This window comes from Macaca fascicularis, chromosome 1 (assembly GCF_037993035.2).
Source record: "Macaca fascicularis isolate 582-1 chromosome 1, T2T-MFA8v1.1".
Lineage (NCBI taxonomy): Eukaryota > Metazoa > Chordata > Mammalia > Primates > Cercopithecidae > Macaca > Macaca fascicularis.
Genome location: NC_088375.1, coordinates 201,680,201 through 201,696,559, shown reverse-complemented (window position 1 = coordinate 201,696,559; position 16,359 = coordinate 201,680,201). Strand labels below are relative to the sequence as shown.

Sequence of the window (16,359 nt, the reverse complement as noted above, 5' to 3'; positions counted from 1 at the left end):
GACTGTGTTGAGCTGGATACAAGCAGAAGAACAAAGCCAGCAGAGAAAGAGCAGAAATGGACCAAGGAGACCAAGAGCTAGTGGTAACCTCTGTTCCTGTCAGTCTTCATCCTCTGGCTATGTTTAATTTCCTGTTTGTTCTCACTTCAGTGAATTTAAGTTGCTAGTGGTATGACATTGCGTTAGTTACTAAATCTGTGCCTGATTTCCTCATATGTAAAATGAGGTAAACAGTAGTAACCAACTTACAGTGTGGATGTGAGTATTAAATGAATCAATACCTGTCTAATGTTCAGAACTGGCACATTGTAAGACCCAATATATGTCCATATCGTTATTGCTGTTATTTGCCTTCGCCCTAAGTGATCTATGATCCTTATGATCAATGATCCCTGACTAAGAGAGCTGAAGATGTTTGGGAATTCCTAGGGGTGGCATTTGAGCTTGCATGGCAAGGTGGGGTGGCTGGGACAGGTGGAGATTTTGCATGTAACAGTGATGCTCAGGGGACTGAGTCTGATTTTCACCTGCTCACGTGGGGAGTGTGTGAGTGCCACCGTCCCTGGGGGAGCCTCAGGATAGGTGCTGAGGACAGTGTTGATGGTAATGGAGACAGCTGCAGAAGGAGCTTTAGCCCTCTTGTTATTCCTGCTTCAGATCCAAGTCCCTCCGTGCCCACCCCCGCAACCCCTCCTTAGGTCTCTGGGTGCACTAGGAGGGGAGCCATTCCCAAGGGTTGCCTGCCCTGCAGCTTCCCGGAACCCCTCCCTCCTCAAGAAGATCTCCAACAGCGCAAGGCTGCCTCCAGCCCGCGCCTTGGAAGCTCCTGAGCACTCCATTTATTCCCCCTTTAAAACAGAAATGACTGGCTGGGTGCAGTGGCTCATGCCTGGAATCCCAGCACTTCGGGAGGCCAAGGCAAGTGGATCCCTTGAGCCCAGGAGTTTGAGACCAGCCTGGGCAACATGGTGAAACCCTGCTTCTACAAAAAACAAACAAAAAGCCTGGTGTGGTGGTGCATGCCTGTAGTCCCAGCTACTTGGGAGGCTGAGGTGGGAGGATCACCGGAGCCCAGGGATGTTGAGGCTGCAGTGAGCCATGATCACATCCACTGCACTCCAGCCTGGGCAACAGAGTGAGATGGTGTCTCAAAAACAAACAAAAAGCAGGAAATGACTGTTCTTTGGCAAATCCTTGGCACTCTCTGAACATGCTGGAGAAGGGGGAGGCAGGGAGAGGAAGGCAAGTTACGTTTTCTAGAGCACCACCACAACCCCTGCAGGGAGGGAGACGGCATCCACATTTCACGCATGAGAAGACTGAGGCCGGCAAAGGTAAGGAACTTGTCTACCCACACACAGAAGAAGAGCCAGTTCACATCATCTCTTACTGGCTCATGCTCAGGTATTGAATGGCCCAGCGATTGTCAGGGTCTGCAGCAATTGTCAGGGTCTGCAGCAATCGTTAGGGTCTGCATGTGTGGCCCTGAGTGAATGTTGCAGGGTAAGGTGAAGGACACACATCTTCCCCAGCTCACAGTCAGAAAATAGCCTTTTTTTTTGAGATGGAGTCTCGCACTGTTGTCCGGGCTGGATGGAGTGCAGTGGCATGATCTTGGCTCACTGCAACTTCCGCCTCCTGGGTTCAAGTGATTTTCATGCCTCAGCCTCCCGAGTAGCTGGGATTACAGGTGCCCACCGCCACACCTGGCTAATTTTTGTATTTTTAGTAGAGACAGGGTTTCATCATGCTGGCCAGGCTGGTCTTGAACTCCTGACCTCGTGATCCACCCGCCTTGGCCTCCCGAAGTGCTGCGATTACAGGTGTGAGCCACTGTGCCCGGCCAGATTGCCTGTTCTGACACACCTGGCCCATTCTCATCTCTAATCCTGAGTCCAGAAGGCCTTCTGGGTTTTGCTAATCTAGTTTATATGAGAGACATTTTGAACTGCTTTTGAGAGGACAGATCTCTCTTACCCTCAATGGCTGGGCCTGGTAAATAGCAAGAATTGCTGCCCTACCTGGGAGTGGAGGCTATTAAAATGATAATACTACATAAAAGATTCAGGAGAGCCAGGGTGAACTCCCAGTCTCCCAGGGCCCCAGTTTTCCCAAATGTCAGACAAAATCTCAGGGACTTCAGCAGCTACCTTCCCTATCTCCTTGGCTCTGTGACCACCTTCCTGGGAGGGTCTGACGCCTTCACACTCCTATTCAGAGCCTGTGTTTCCCCACTGGGGATCAGAAGTCTAGACAGCTGCCGTGGATGTGGAAACTTCCCTCCCAGATACTATGGCTGAATGTCGCCCTGTTATAGCCCCGAGGCCAGAAAATGTCATTTTGGACTTTGACTGTCTAGGAGAAAAGGCCACAATAACAATTTGGGAATGTTAACTAAAGAATAAAAGCAAGTTTTTAAATAATTAAAATTAGTGTTATTTAGAAGTCTTATTGAGGACCATCGATCAAGGCCTAAGGCTCAGGAGGAGCTCTTTAGAGAGGTTCTATCAGACGCTTTGAATGTAGTATTTTATTTATTTTATGGTGACAAAGTCTTGCTCTGTTGCTGAGGCCGGAGTGCAGTGGTGCGATCTTGGCTCACTGCAACCTTCGCCTCCCGGGTTCGAGCGATTCTCGTGCCTCAGCCTCCCGAGTAGCTGGGATTACAGGTGTGCGCCACCAACCTTGCTAATTTTTGTATTTTTAGTAGAGATGGGGTTTCATCATGTTGGCCACGCTGGTCTCAGACTCCTGACCTCAAGTGATCTGTGTGTGTCAGCCTCCCAAAGTGCTGGGATTACAGGCATAAGCCACTATGCCCAGCCTGAATGTGGTATTTTAGTTTAGATATAGGTGGTGAAGCTTTAGTATGCGTAAAATTGTATCTAAGTTTGTGTGTAAGAGTGTATCTGGTTATAGTTTATAGAAGCATGATCACTAACCCCGATTGACATTATCTTATATGGAGATATATCTAGAGTCACTTATTTTTTCAGGGAATATAGTGACTCCGGCAAGGGACGTGGGGAGCTGTGTTTTTTGTTTTGACATCTATATGCTGTCCCAGTCAGGGTTTTGTGAAATTATGCTGGCAAAGGAAAGGAGCAAACATGGCTTCTTATGTTTGCTACTTTGTCTCACAGTACAGGAATAATTTATCATAATATTACTGAAATATGTACAAACCATGCTTATGGGCAGGGGAGGTAAAAGGGCAGAGCCAATGACGGGGTGCCACCTGTATTTCTTCCTGTGGCTCCTGCCCAGAGACAGCCCGAGGGGCCAGCCACGCCTCTCCAGCCGCTGACATCACAGGGACTCAGACCCTCTGTGTCCTTGGGCAGTTATGTTTCCTCTTTGTGTCTCAGTCTCCTCATTTAAAAAGTGGGGGTGCAGATGGGACTAAAACATCTCCAGAGGCACCAGCTGCATTCTGCAGGCTCAGGGGTGAAAGGTCTACAGGCTGATCGCTCGAGGCATTACTGCAGTTGTGCCTTGCTCACTGCTAAGCTAAGGGAAGGGGATTTTTCTCTTGAACCGAGGAGCTCCTCCTCCTACTCCCACTCCCACGGACGGGCACACACGAAGCGGGTAGGGCTTTTGCATCCAGTATCTCTCTGCCCTCCAGAGCGCCATCAGCGTCCAGAAGGGCCCTGCCCGGTTTCAGGATCTCTTCCTCTCGTGACTCCCACTCCATACCCTCCCCAGGCCAAAGACGCCCGGAGCGGGAGCTGGGCCGGGCCGGCTGGGCCCGCGGAGGAGTCGGAGGGCCAGGAGCCGGCGGCGGCGGCTCTAGTCCCGCAGCAGCCGGTACTCCTTGGGCGCCCAGAGCAGTCGTGGGCGGCGGATCTCGGCCCGCCGGCCGAGGTCCGGGCTCCAGCAGAACTCGGGCGACAGCACCTTGGCGGGCTTGTGCAGCCAGAAGAACTTGTTGAGGTGGCTCTCGTCGTGCCAGCGCGCCTCCAGGCCGCGCGCGCGGTCCCAGGCCAGGCCCCGCGCACAGTGCGCCGTCAGGTCGCGCAGCGCCGCCACGCTGCCGCCGAACACCGCCGCGTGGTAGTAGAAGTCGCCCTCGCCCCGCGCCATCGCGGCGGCCGAATGCGCGTCGCGCTCGAAGGGCAGCAGCCACCGCGGCCAGTGGTAGTGCCAGGAGTGCAGCTGCGCCACCGACTCGGCCAGCGCCTCGGGCCCAAAGGTGCTGCTAAAGTGCTGGTCCACGTCCATGCAGAACACGAAGTGCGCCTCGCGGCCCAGCCGCCCGCCCAGCGCCGCGTGCAACGTGCGCATGCGCGCCATAGACACGTCCTGCCAGCGCTGCTCGCGCACCACGAGCTCCACGCGCAGCCGCCGTCCCGGGCCCAGCGCCACGCGGGGCACCGCTCCGGGCCGCTCGGTGAACACGTAGTACACCACGCTCTGGCCCGCCATGAAGTGCTGCTCCGCCGTCTCCAGGAAGCGCTCCAGGTACTTCTCCAGGTACCTAAGGGCGCGGCGCCACGGTCAGCCTGAGAGTGAAGCGAGGAGGGACCGGCTTCCCCACTCTCACCCCCAGCCCCACCCCACCCTCACCCCCACCCCACCCTTACCCCCACCTCATCCCACGCCGCCCAACCCTCACCCCCACCCCTGCCCCACCCAGGTCTCACCCCACCCGTCACCCCTACCTCACACCACCCAACCCTCACCCCCACCCTAAAGTCACCCCACTCCAGCCTCACCCCTACCCCTACCTCAGCCCACCCAACCCAAGTTCACCCCCGCCTCACCCCCCCCGCCCCACCCAGCCCTCACCCTCTTCTCACCCCACCCAACCCTCACCCCACCTCACTCCCACCCCAACCTCACTTCACCTCACCCCTACTGCACCCCAACCTCACCCACCTCACCCCCTCCCCAACCTTACCCCCACCCCACCAGTGCTGCCTGGTCCTCCCCACACCTGGCCTTGGAACTCCAGACCCTCCAGTCCTAGCATCTTTCAACTTAGATGGGGCAGGGCGGGTTGGACTGAAGATGCTTGCAAATTGCCTGCCAATCCTGCCTCATACTGGCCCTTTGGAGGACTGGCAGCATTTCTCTCTTTAGAGCTCTGAGCCTCCATTTAAAAGTCCCAGAACTTGGGTGCTGCCGTGAGTGAGGAAGCCCAAGCTGGCCCCATCAGTCTTCAGCAGTTGGTCTCCCAGCTGAGACCCAGGTATTTGGGAGCATGAGAAGACGAGCCCTTCCTGCTGAGGCCTGTCTGAATTACTGACGCACAGAACTATTATTATTATTGAGATAGAGTTTTGCTCCTGTTGCCCAGGCTGGAGTGCAGTGGCGCCATCTCAGCCCACTACAACCTCTGCCTCCTGGCTTCAAGTGATTCTCCTGCCTCAGGCTCCCGAGTAGCTGGGATTACAAGTGGCCACCACCATGTCCGGCTGATTTTTTGTATTTTTAGTAGAAGTGGGGTTTCACCATGTTGGCCAGGCTGGTCTCGAACTCCTGACCTCAGGTGATCCACCTGCCTTGGCCTTCCAAAGTACTGGGATTACAGGCATAAGCTACTGCGCCTGGCCTTCCAAAGAATTATTTTATGAGCCATAATAATAAGCTGTTTTAAGTCACTGTCTTTCACTGTATAGATAACGGGGCCGCCTGGAATACTGTATGAACAGACCTTGGGATCCTAGCATTTTAAAATAATAGTAATAGTGCCTAATAATACTTTGAACTTTTATCGTGTGGCAGCCACTGCTTTCTAAGTCAATGTGCATTGTCTCATCTAAAGAGCTTTAGAAACTTGTATATGCCATTGGTAAGTGCTTGAGCCAGGATTTGAACCCAGCGTGGCCTTAGAACCTGTACTTTTACTTGCACTTGCTCTATTCCTGGTGACTGTGGGAAATGGGAATCAGAGACTTAGGCAATCTCAGCATCTAGGAGTGTTGGACTCAGAATCTTGGAGCTCAGGACCTCAGTATCCCAGAATTTTCTGTACCTTGAGATTGTCTGACCCCTAGGGCTGGGGCAGGAATGCCCTAGTCAGCATGGGTGATGGAAGTGGGAGCACCAAGGCCCTGGGAGAGGTCAAGGCCCAAGTAGCCCAGCAATTCTGCCCACCTGGTCCACGGATCAGCCCTTGGTCCTTTTCAGCCCCTTGCCTGTCAGTCGCACTCCTCGCTTTCTCTCCCTTGTAGGGTGTAGGGGACAGAGTTCGAGGAGCCTTGAACAGTTGTATGGGGTATCTGGTGACAAAATTCCTTCCCCATCCTTTTGAGTATCTCTTCCTGAATGGGAGGTTCTCACCACCTTCCCAAAGCAACTAGTTCCATTTTTAGAAATGCTTCTTTTAGTTGCCTGAAACTAGGTTATGGGATCTGACTGCCACTGTCAGCCAAGAGTCCCCTTCGTGTCACTTGAGGAAGGTGGACACCCAGCTTAGACACTCCCTGTCATCCGTAGTGGGGAGGTCAGTGTTCCTGCCATTTCTTCTCTTGACCTCCTTTCCTGTAGTGATTCTGTCCTGTGCCCTCCACAGTCAACTGTTCCCTCCAGTCACCTGTTCCCATGGCTACTCCCTGGACTTGGTCTTCACCAATGTCTGTCCCACTCTGTAGGGACCTCGTTCTTCTAGCTCACTTACTGTGATTACCATCCCCAACCCAAAACAGTCCTACCTCACTGAATCCACTAATCTGGTGACCCTGCCACTTTCTCAGTATTTGTCACCCCCCTTCCTCTCTTCACTTCCCTCTGCCCAGTTCAGATTCACTCCCTTGCAATCCTTCAGCTCCCCAGCCTCTCTCCCTTCATCAGACTTGCTTGGCACCTGCCCCCCCCTCAAATCCTGTGTACGTGCACCTGAGCTGCTGACCTCCAATGGGCCCCTACTGCAGTGAATCATCCCTTTACTTACCCAGTCACACTCCCCTCCTCTCACCACTCTCACCTGAAAGACACCATCATTTTCTCACTACAAAACCAGTGTCTCCAGATGGATCAGCCCCAGCCCCTAGGCAGGTCCCTTCCAGATGTGGTTCTAGAACAGCCCTGGCTGCCTGTGTTGGGTGGGCTCTATGGTGTTGGTGTCCAGGGAGGAGGAGAAGGGTGGTCGGTCCTGTGCTCACCTGGGGGTGTGGGGCAAGAAGTGCTGTCTTTGCTTCTCGCTTCACTTTGGGATCCCATGGCACAGGGGAGCAGGGTCCCCGCCCCCTCCATCACATGCACACCCTTCCCACTCACAGCCTTGACAGCACTGCTCCCCTTCCCAGGCCTTACCTGCCTACAGCAAAGACAGTCAGCCCAATGGTGAGGTTCTGCTGTGTAGCCTCTTGCTTGGCCACATCTGGGTCGAAAATGCCATCCCAAATAATGGGAGCCCCCCAGGGGGTACAGGTCAGAACTTCAGGCCGGGCCCTGGCCAGGGCAGGGATGGGAAATAGCTCCATTCATCCACCCACTTGGTGCATGTTCACTGCCACCTCCCCAGTGCTGAGCCCTAGGGACCCATAGACCGATGAGACCTAGTTGCTGCCCCTGGAAGCCTCCAGCTCAGAGCAACACAGAGGACTGGGAGACGTGTGGCCCGATGGGGCTGCTGGGCTTGGTGGCAGAGTGCCTGGCTCTGCTGGGGTGGGAGATGTGTGGAGGGCAGGAACATGGGGCAGAGCTCTGTAGGGTTTGGGGGTGCCCTTGGAGTAGGAGGGATGGGAGCTTCTTACCAGGGACGCAGGGCACCTGTGAAGTTGTCTCTCAGCAGGGACATTGTGGCGGAAGGGCAGACGCCCATGGGGATGAGGGCTTCCAGATGCCTGTGGCGGTGGCGGGAGGGGGGCACCGTGAGAAGCATGTCAGCCTGGCCAGGAGCCCTCTGGCTTTGCTTCTTACAAGGAGAGAGAGCTCACCAGGACACTTGAGGTGAGCTAGCTTCTGCCCTCCATCCCTCAAGGAGGCCCTTAGACAGTTCCCCTTTAAACGTGACTCTGTGGTCCCACCTCAAGTGCTGGGGAAAGGGGCTTGTACCTGAATTTAGGGAGGCCATACAGAAACAGGCCTAAGAGGCCAAGTGCAAGTAGGATCTGCCGCCAGAAGATTCTCTTCCAGGCCCTGGGGGCGGGAAGGGGGCATCAGTAACTCATTTGTATTATAGACAAATGTTTATATGCACACATACATGAAAAGTCTTTCCTACTTCTGGCCACCCAGTTCCTCTGCATGAAGGTAGCCAGTGTTACCAGTTTCTTGTGCAGGGGATGAACTTGGGCAGGTTGGGGGGATAACAACATTAGGGATTGGGGTACTTCTCCTGGGTGGAAGGTGGGACTGACCTTGGACAGGAGAGGCCAGGAGAGGATGCACAGGTGTTTGTGGCTCCGTGACTGGGAGTGGTTTGTTTGTTTGTTTGTTTTGTTTTTTTTAAGAGACAGCCTCACTCTGTCACCCAGGCTGGAGTGTTGTGGTGTGATCACAGCTCACTGCAGCCTTGAACTCCTGGGCTCAAGCTCTCCTCCTGCCTCAGCCTCCTGTGTAGCTGGGACTATAGACACCTAATTTTTTTGTTTTTTTTTTAAGAGATGGGGTCTTGCTATGTTGCCCAGGCTTGTCTCCACCATGGCTCAAGGAATCTTCCCGTGTCAGTCACTGGGAGTTAAGAGCTGTCTGGGACTTAGAGAAGAGTTACTGGGCTGGCTGTGGTCAGAGACCATGTGTCTGTGGTGGCTGCAGTCACCAGGCCAGGTGAACTCCTCCAAGCAGAGCTCAGCAGCCCACTTCCTGGCTCAAAAGAGGTGGGCTTTGGGATTTGTCCACAGTTCATTGTTTTCGGGGAAGGGCCCCAAATGCTGAGAATCTTAATAAGCTCCTTCTGGGGAGCTCGCTCCTCTGTCCTCCCACCTTCCTGAGTACTCACATATCTAGAGCAACTGCAGCCACACAGTAAGGAGCACAGACACAGGAGCCAGAGCCCTGGGTTCGAATCCCAGCTCCACCACTCATTAGCTGTCTGACCCTGGGGCAAGGTCTGGTCCTCTGCACATCAGTCTCATCTATAGGATGGGGTAATAACACCTGCCTTAGGGCTGTCATTGCCTTCACACAAGCTAATTGATGAGAACAAAGGTCTCTCGTGTTGCAGTAGTTCGCTCAGCTTTAGTTAGTGATGACCATTCTTCCTGAACACACCCTGATCATCCCCTGGGCAGTCTCCTCACTCCACTCCCATCCATCCTTCCTTCCTCCCTTCCTTTTTTTTTTTTTTTCCTGAGACGGAGTCTCACTCTGTAGCCCAGGCTAGCGTGCAATGGCACAATCTCAGCTCACTGCAACCTCTGCCTCCTGGGTTCAAGTGATTCTCCTTCCTCAGCCTCCCGAATAGCTGGGATTACAGGTGCCCACCACCTTGCCTGGCTAATTTTTCTATTTTTAGTAGAGATGTGGCTTCGCCATGTTGGCCAGGCTGGTCTCAAACTCCTGACCTCAGGTGATCCACCCACCTCGGCCTCCCAAAGTGCTAGGATTACAGGCATGAGCCACCGTGCCTGGCCTACAAATCCTTTTAAAACCTGGCTCCCCTGGTCTGTTTCAAGAAGCCTGCCAACCTCAGACCCTCCTGCCCCTGCCTCTCCTGCTGCCCCACGTAACTGTTCCTTAGCAGGTGTGTGTAGTTAAGAGTGCTGCGAACTGCCTTGCAGGTGTGTGGATCCACCTGGGCACTGTCTCCGAGCACAGCCCCCCTCCAGTTCACTGCGCCAAGCCAGAAACCTGGGTGCACCCTGACCCCTCCTGCTCTGCACCTGCTGTCTGCTTTCAGTCCCAGGTTGACCTGGTCTCCTTGATCTCTGCTCCTCCTGCTTTTCCCCGTGCCCCACAGTGACCCTGGCCTGCTCCTCTGTCACAGGATCATTGCAGCAGCACTCTTCATGCTCCTGGTCACTTCCTCCACAGCCCCAGAGTCATCTCATAACAAGTCAACCTGCCTTAACAGTTTCCACGTCACACAAACAGGTAAATCCTCCAAGAAGAAGTGCATTTAGTAGGCAAATATATGGAAAAATGTTCACCCTCACTGGTAATCAAAGATATACAAATTAGAACAGGGTGGTGTGTTTTGCCTAAAAAATGAGCACTTTAAAAAAAAGACATAATGGGGCTGGGAGGGGCTTGTGCATGTAATCCCAGTGTTTTGGGAGGTCAAGGCAGGAGAATTGCTTGAGGCCAGGAGTTCGAGATCAGCCTGGGCAGCAGAGCAAGACCCTGCCTCTGCAAAAAATTAAAAAATTAGCCAGGGTTGGGCGCAGTGGCTCATGCCTGTAATCCCAGCACCTAAGGAGGCCAAGCGAGTGGATCACGAGGTCAAGCAATCGAGACCATCCTGGCCAACATGGGGAAACCCTGTCCCTACTAAAAATACAAAAATTAACTGGCCGTGGTGGCGCGCATCTGTAGTCCCACCTACTCGGGTGGCTGAGGCAGGAGAATCACTTGAACTTGGGAGGCGGAGGTTGCAGTGAACTGAGATTGCGCCACTGCAGTCCAGCCTGGCGACAGAGCAAGACCCTGTTTCAAAAAAAAAAAAAAAAAAATTAGCCAGATGGTATGCACCTGTAATTCCAGCTCTTCAGGAGGCTGAGGCAGGAAGATCACTTGAGCCCAGGAGTTACAGGTTACAGTGAGCTATGATCATGCCACTGGACTCCAGCCTGGGTGACAGAGGTAGACTCTGTCTTGATTTAAAAAATAAAAGGCATAATGAGAATAGCCAAGCTGCAAGAATGCAGTGAGATTGGCACTGTTACACTTGCTGGTGGGAGTGTAAATTGCTACAGCCTTTTGGAAAGCTACTTAGCTATGGGAATTGAAAGTGTTCAATATTCATCCACTTTGATTCAGTAATTCCCAGCTTCTGGGAATCTGTTCAAAGGAGATAATCTTCAGAATGAGAAAAGTTTATGTATCAAGATGTTCATCAGTTTCTGTTAAGTCGTGCATTCAACATCTATTTGTTGGACACAAGCTCAGCATTGAGCACTGTGCTAAGTCAGGGATTCAGAGGGGAATGGGACACAGACCCTGTCTTCAGGGTGCGGAGGCAGAAAGATGTGGGTGTAGTGGGTGAGGGAGTGGGTCACATGACAGACTGAAAACAGATGTGTGGAACACGGCACAATGAATGCTGTGATTGGGAGCAATGCCGGGTGCTGTGAGGCAAATTGGAGGGTAGCACCTGAGCCTTGGTAGATGAAGAGGTCATTGGGGCCTCCTGGAGGAGGAGTTACTTCTAAGCTAGGACCTAGAAAATTATTAATAGAAGTTCTTCAGGTGAAGAAGGCATAGAGGGGGAAGAGAGGTCCGTGGAAAAGAAACAACAGTGTGCAAAAGTGAGGAAGCCTCACTCCTGGAACGTCTGTGGAACTGCAGGGTGGAGGGTAGTAGCAGATGAGAAGGGAGGGATGAGGCTGCAGAGGTGAGCTGGGGCCAAGTCACCCGGGGCCCGCATTTTAGGCCCGGGGAATTGGACTTCATCTTGAGGGTCATGGGGAGCCCTGAAAGGTATTTCCTCTGGGGAGTGAGTCAGTCAGATTTTTATTTGAAAAAAAAAAAAAAAAAACCAAAACCACAAACCCTGAAGTAGTCCAGCTGAAATCTGGAGCCTGGCCATGGTGGGGTGGCAGGGAGGAGACTGCTGGAGGCAGGAAGATGAGTTAGGTGCCAGCCCCTGGGAGGTATTAGGGGCAACACCAGGGAGTTGGCAGCTGGATGGAGAGGAATAGGTGGCGAGGGGCTGTCAGGGAGGGCACGTGGGCCAGACTTGGCCATGGATTAGAGGGACGGGGCTGGGGGACCAGAAAGGAGAAGATGCCTGGTTGTCTGGTTGGAGGAAGGGGGCTGGAGCCCAGAAGGCAGGCAGGCTCAGGAGAAAATTCTGGGATTTACCAGGAGGGCAGGGATGTCATGGGGGAGAGGGAGAGAGTACAGAGGGAGAGGAGGCCAGGGCCCAGGTGGGAGTGGGAGGAAGACTGAGCAGGTAGAGGACTTAAGGACAGGCACATGGGTTGGGTGGGAGTGGGGCTGTCTTTCCAGAAGTCGGGCTGTAAGGAGGAAAGAGATGGGGTGGCAACTGGAGGGGACGGGGTGGTTGTATGGATGGGTGCGTGCTTGTTTCCCTTACACAAGCAAGACCTGAGCTTGGTCGAATACTGCCTGGAAAGCACCCATGGAGAAGGCGTTTTGGGTCACAGGGAGAGGCATTATCTGAGCTGCTCAAATATAACTGAAGAAGGCTCTAGTGTCCAGCCAAAGGGACTGGCTAAATAAATGTATTAGGAAGACTCTGCAGTCACATAGAAAAATTCTCACACAGGAACATTAAAGGAAGAAAGCAGGATCTAAAATTGATGTGCACTCTGATTACAATTAGCAAGAATAAAAACATGCACCAGAAAATAAGACTAAAAGGAAGAATGTTTGTGCAATAAAATTAGTTTCTTATTTTCTCTCTAATTGTCTTTAATGTATTTACAGTATGTTGCTTCTTTAATGAAGGAAAAATTCAAAGTTAGCAATTTACACACACAAAAAATTTAAGTTGTTTTGTGGCTTCTTGCTGACTGCAGTACACCGTCCACATCTCTTAACCATGCCTGAGAAGCCTTCCAAGTCCAGCCCCTTCGCTGTAACACTCAGTGCCCACAGCCCCTGGCCAGCTTGCCTGCAGTTAGGAATGGAGACTCTACGGTGACTAGTCCCAGGATGTTCCTGTTGCCTTCTCTGAAAAAGCAAACTAATGCAACAACCTCAGGGTTCGTTAGTAGGGAACTGGACGAATGAATTAGGCATATCTGTACAGGTTGGTTATCCTTTATTCAAAAGTTTGTACCAAAAGTGTTTTGGATTTTGGACTTTTTTGGAGTTTTGAATATTTGCATTGTATTTACTGACTAAGTATCCCTAATCTGGAAATCTGAAATTCTGAATGCTCCAGTGGGAGCATTTCCTTTGAATGTCCTGTCGGTGCTCAAAAAGTTTCGGATTTTAGAGCGTTTGGGATTTCAGATTTTTGGATGAGGGGTACTCAACTTGTGTAATGGAGATCAGCATGGCTATTGAAAAGGGTGAGGTAGATTTATATGTACTCTCTGGAAAAGAGACCCTAACGTGTTAAGGTGAAAAGAAAGGAACAACTAATATGGAGAGGCAGACCTTGCTTCTGGCAGGGGGTAGCACCTGTGCCTGTGCACCCGAGCCTTTGCAGTCATGTATGGCCGCATCTTTCATGATGTGTAGGAAGAGATCTGGAATAGCATCATCCAGTGGAAGTATAATGTGAGCCACATATGTAATTTAAACATTTCTAGTAGCCACATTAAAACAGTGAAACAGGTGTAAATTTGGATGTGCTGGGTTAAATAAAAGTATTGTTACAAATAATTTAATTCCCTGCATGCAGTCCATCGGCAAACCCTGTGGGTGCTCCCACTCACTGTCCTCCGTCCCCCCACTCACTCTTCCCGCATCCTCCCATTCACTCTCCCCATCGTGTGTTCTCAGCGATTGATCCCAGTGAGCCAAGTGGGACCCTTGCTTTCTCTCCTGACAGCCAACTTGTTGCTTTTGCCTCCTTCCTAGTGCCCAAAACTCCCCTCCTGGCCTCCCTCACTGTCCTATTCATGCCTCCTTGTTTCTAATCTGGATTCCTATAACAGTCTCCTGACCCTGCTTCCCAGTCTCCATCTTTTACTCTCCACCATGACGTCTCCTAGGCGTCCCCACCTCTGTATTCTGCTCTGATTGCTCTCTTCCTCCCATCAGCCAACAAGCTCTGCATCATTCCTCAGCACCCAGCTTCCTCCTGTCTGAAGCCGGCCTCGACATCTCCTCCTCTTAGGTCCCTCCCCCAGGTTGCGCCTCTGTCGCTTTCCCAGACCTCTCCTCTAGTACCTGCCAAGCGATGCTAGGGACTGTCTGCCCCACTAGGCTCCAAGTTTCTCTGTTTTGCCAGCCTTTGTATTCCTGGTGCCAAATTCCAGAGCCTGCCTCATAATTCATGCTATTGATAAGTATTTGTTCAGCAAATGAATGAAACAAGGAATGAGTTATTTGTATTCATTCTCTCTTCCAAGTGAACTGGTGCTCCTTTGCTGAAAACTCCGTTTTCTTCAGTGTTAAGTCTGCACTCCTTATGCATAATGCCAGACACTCACTGACACGGATACTTGGCCAAATGTATTTTGTGCCCGTCCTGTTAAAGGCACACCACAGCCCCTTGAAGGAGATGCTGTACTTATCTCTACTTTACACATGAGGAAACTGAGGCTTACAAAGGTTAATTCACTGGCTTAGGGTTGCAGTTGCTCAGGGGAGAAAGCAGGGGTCCATTTGGGTCACTGGGATCAACCGCTGAGAACATAGAAGGAAAGATCAAGGAAATGCAAACTGTAGCTTGAGAAGCACTGAGTCGGGACAGCCAGGTGAACACCGATGTCCAGGGGACACACAATACCTGAGGGCAGCACTTAGCAAGGGGGCTGGGCCAGGGTCACTGTGTGAGAGAGGACGCGCAGAGGCCTGGAGCGGATCTCAGTGACATCTCACCTCTGCAAGGCTGGGTGGCCTCATTGGTGTGAATCAGATGCACCACATCTTCTTTTAGGAGTAGGTTTGGTTCTCTCCCTCTTTGCTACACATATAACTGATTCAGGTGGGGCCTGGTTTTCATTTTCTTCCATAAAGGGAAAATTAAGGTCCAGAAAGTGAAAAGAACAGCCCAGAGTCCTGTAGGCCAGTGGTGCGCCTGCACTCCAGCAGCAGGAGAGGAGGCAGCACATGGGGGGTTCGTTCTTGCCTGCGGGCTCCCCAGGGCTCACTCCCCAATCTCAGCATCCTTCTCCTCCGCTGTCAGCTCAGGGTCCTGCCAGCCATTCCCTGCCTTCTGGGACACCAGGCTTTCCAGTCCCTAGTTCTACCCCCTGGGGATCAACTAATCAGTTTGTTTCTCCTCCAATAAGTATCCGTGTTCTTGAGGTGAAAAGCCTACTGCAAGTTTTCAGGGTGCACCTTCAATAGGCATTTGCTGTTTCTGTTGTTTATACTTTTCACCAAGGCATTTGCACAGGGGGTAAGGTGTAGGCTTGGGCTTTGAGTAGGACTGTCGGATTCCCCAGCCAGAGCTTCCAGCATGGCGTTTGGGCTCTATTTGACCTGGGCCTAGCTCAACCCTGAGGCTCATCTCACAAGGTTCTCGGCCCTGTTATTTCTTCCTGTGGGCTTGGCTGCTTCCCTTCCCACTCTATTCAGCTCCTGTCTGCGCTCCTGGATGGTTGGCTGCAGCTGGGCTCCTCTGACTCCTAGAAGCCTGGTCAAACCCTGTACTGGGAGCTGGCAAGGCTGCCTCTGGCGGTGCACTGTGGGAGGTATGCGAGGTACTGTGTAAAGTACTACAGGAGCAGGAAAAGGCTGGAGGGCTTTCTCCCCCTCTGTGGCTGTCCCACCCTCTTTACCAGCCTCCTCCCAACCAGGGTAGGGCAAACCGATGCTTATTCTGGGCTCTGGGCCTCAGCCAGGGCACACAGGCAGAGATGGTCTTGTGAACTCCTGTGGTCAGGCCTGGGAGGGTGCTGAGACCCAGGACTGGGTGGGACCCCAGCTCCTCCTGCCCCTCCTATGCCCCAGCCTGGGAACCCATAGTCTGTGGAGGCCTCTGACCAGCCCACTCCTCCATATTTCTTGTTCAGATTCTGCCTGCAGAAGGTAGTCCCTCAAGCTCCTGTGCCCTGTTCCCCACTCTCCTTGGCTTCAAGAAGGGGTTAAAGATCAGCCATTAGGTCTTAAGGGGGCACAGGTTCCTAGTCCTGGACCATCAGTCCCAGTGGGGATAGAGGGAGCTCTCAGTTACAGTCGGGGAGGGAATGTAGCCGGGTCTCTGCTTTCCAGCTCGCCAAGGGGGTTTGGAGTTAAGGGAAGCAAGGGGAGTCCAGCTTTTCGTTGGCTACAAAATCTTGTGGAATACAGCCTTCCCCACCCCGGTGTCCATGCACATGGATTGTCTTTCTTCTCCTGGGGCAATGTCCCCTCTTGGAGTCACCTTTCCCCAGGATTGGAGGCCTCAGCTGGTACTCCCGGGCTGGCTCTGGTGCCTCTCCTTGGTACTGTTTTAGCCATCAGACTGGATCCCTCTTAGCTCAGCTGAACCCAAGCTTTCTTCCTCTCCACACCATTGTCCCCACTCACCTGAGTCCCTCCTTGAGAGCCATATGGGGAAGTAGGTAGGATGGCCTGGAGCAGACTTTCCCAGCTCAGAGCCGGGGAAGAAATGGCCTGTTCCTGGAGACCTGGACCAAGCAGCTCCTCCCCCTTTACCTCAGGAGCTGCACCCACAGGAGC

The 16,359-nt window shown here is 52.6% G+C and overlaps 1 protein-coding gene across 1 annotated transcript; it reads right to left on the bottom strand.

The window, feature by feature from the left end:
- Positions 1-3,659: 3,659 nt before the first annotated feature.
- A3GALT2 (alpha 1,3-galactosyltransferase 2) lies at positions 3,660-16,355 on the bottom strand. The gene is made up of 5 exons (XM_065525479.2): positions 16,207-16,355; positions 8,005-8,088; positions 7,704-7,793; positions 7,261-7,398; positions 3,660-4,480 (listed from the first exon to the last, which is right to left on the bottom strand). Exons 1-5 carry the CDS (start codon positions 16,227-16,229, stop codon positions 3,793-3,795), a joined length of 1,023 nt encoding a protein of 340 aa, XP_065381551.1. The 5' UTR covers positions 16,230-16,355; the 3' UTR covers positions 3,660-3,792.
- Between the last annotated feature and the right edge of the window lie 4 nt (positions 16,356-16,359).

What these genes read in the sequence shown, in the direction of transcription:
- A3GALT2 (XM_065525479.2), bottom strand. Translation starts at nt 16,229, where the DNA reads ATGGCTCTCAAGGAGGGACTCAG. An exon ending in ACAGGTGCCCTGCGTCCCTG is followed by an intron (nt 7,399 to 7,703) that starts GTAAGAAGCTCC and finishes TGCCCTGGCCAG; the next exon opens with GGCCCGGCCTGAAGTTCTGA. An exon ending in ACTGTCTTTGCTGTAGGCAG is followed by an intron (nt 4,481 to 7,260) that starts GTAAGGCCTGGG and finishes CCGCGCCCTTAG; the next exon opens with GTACCTGGAGAAGTACCTGG.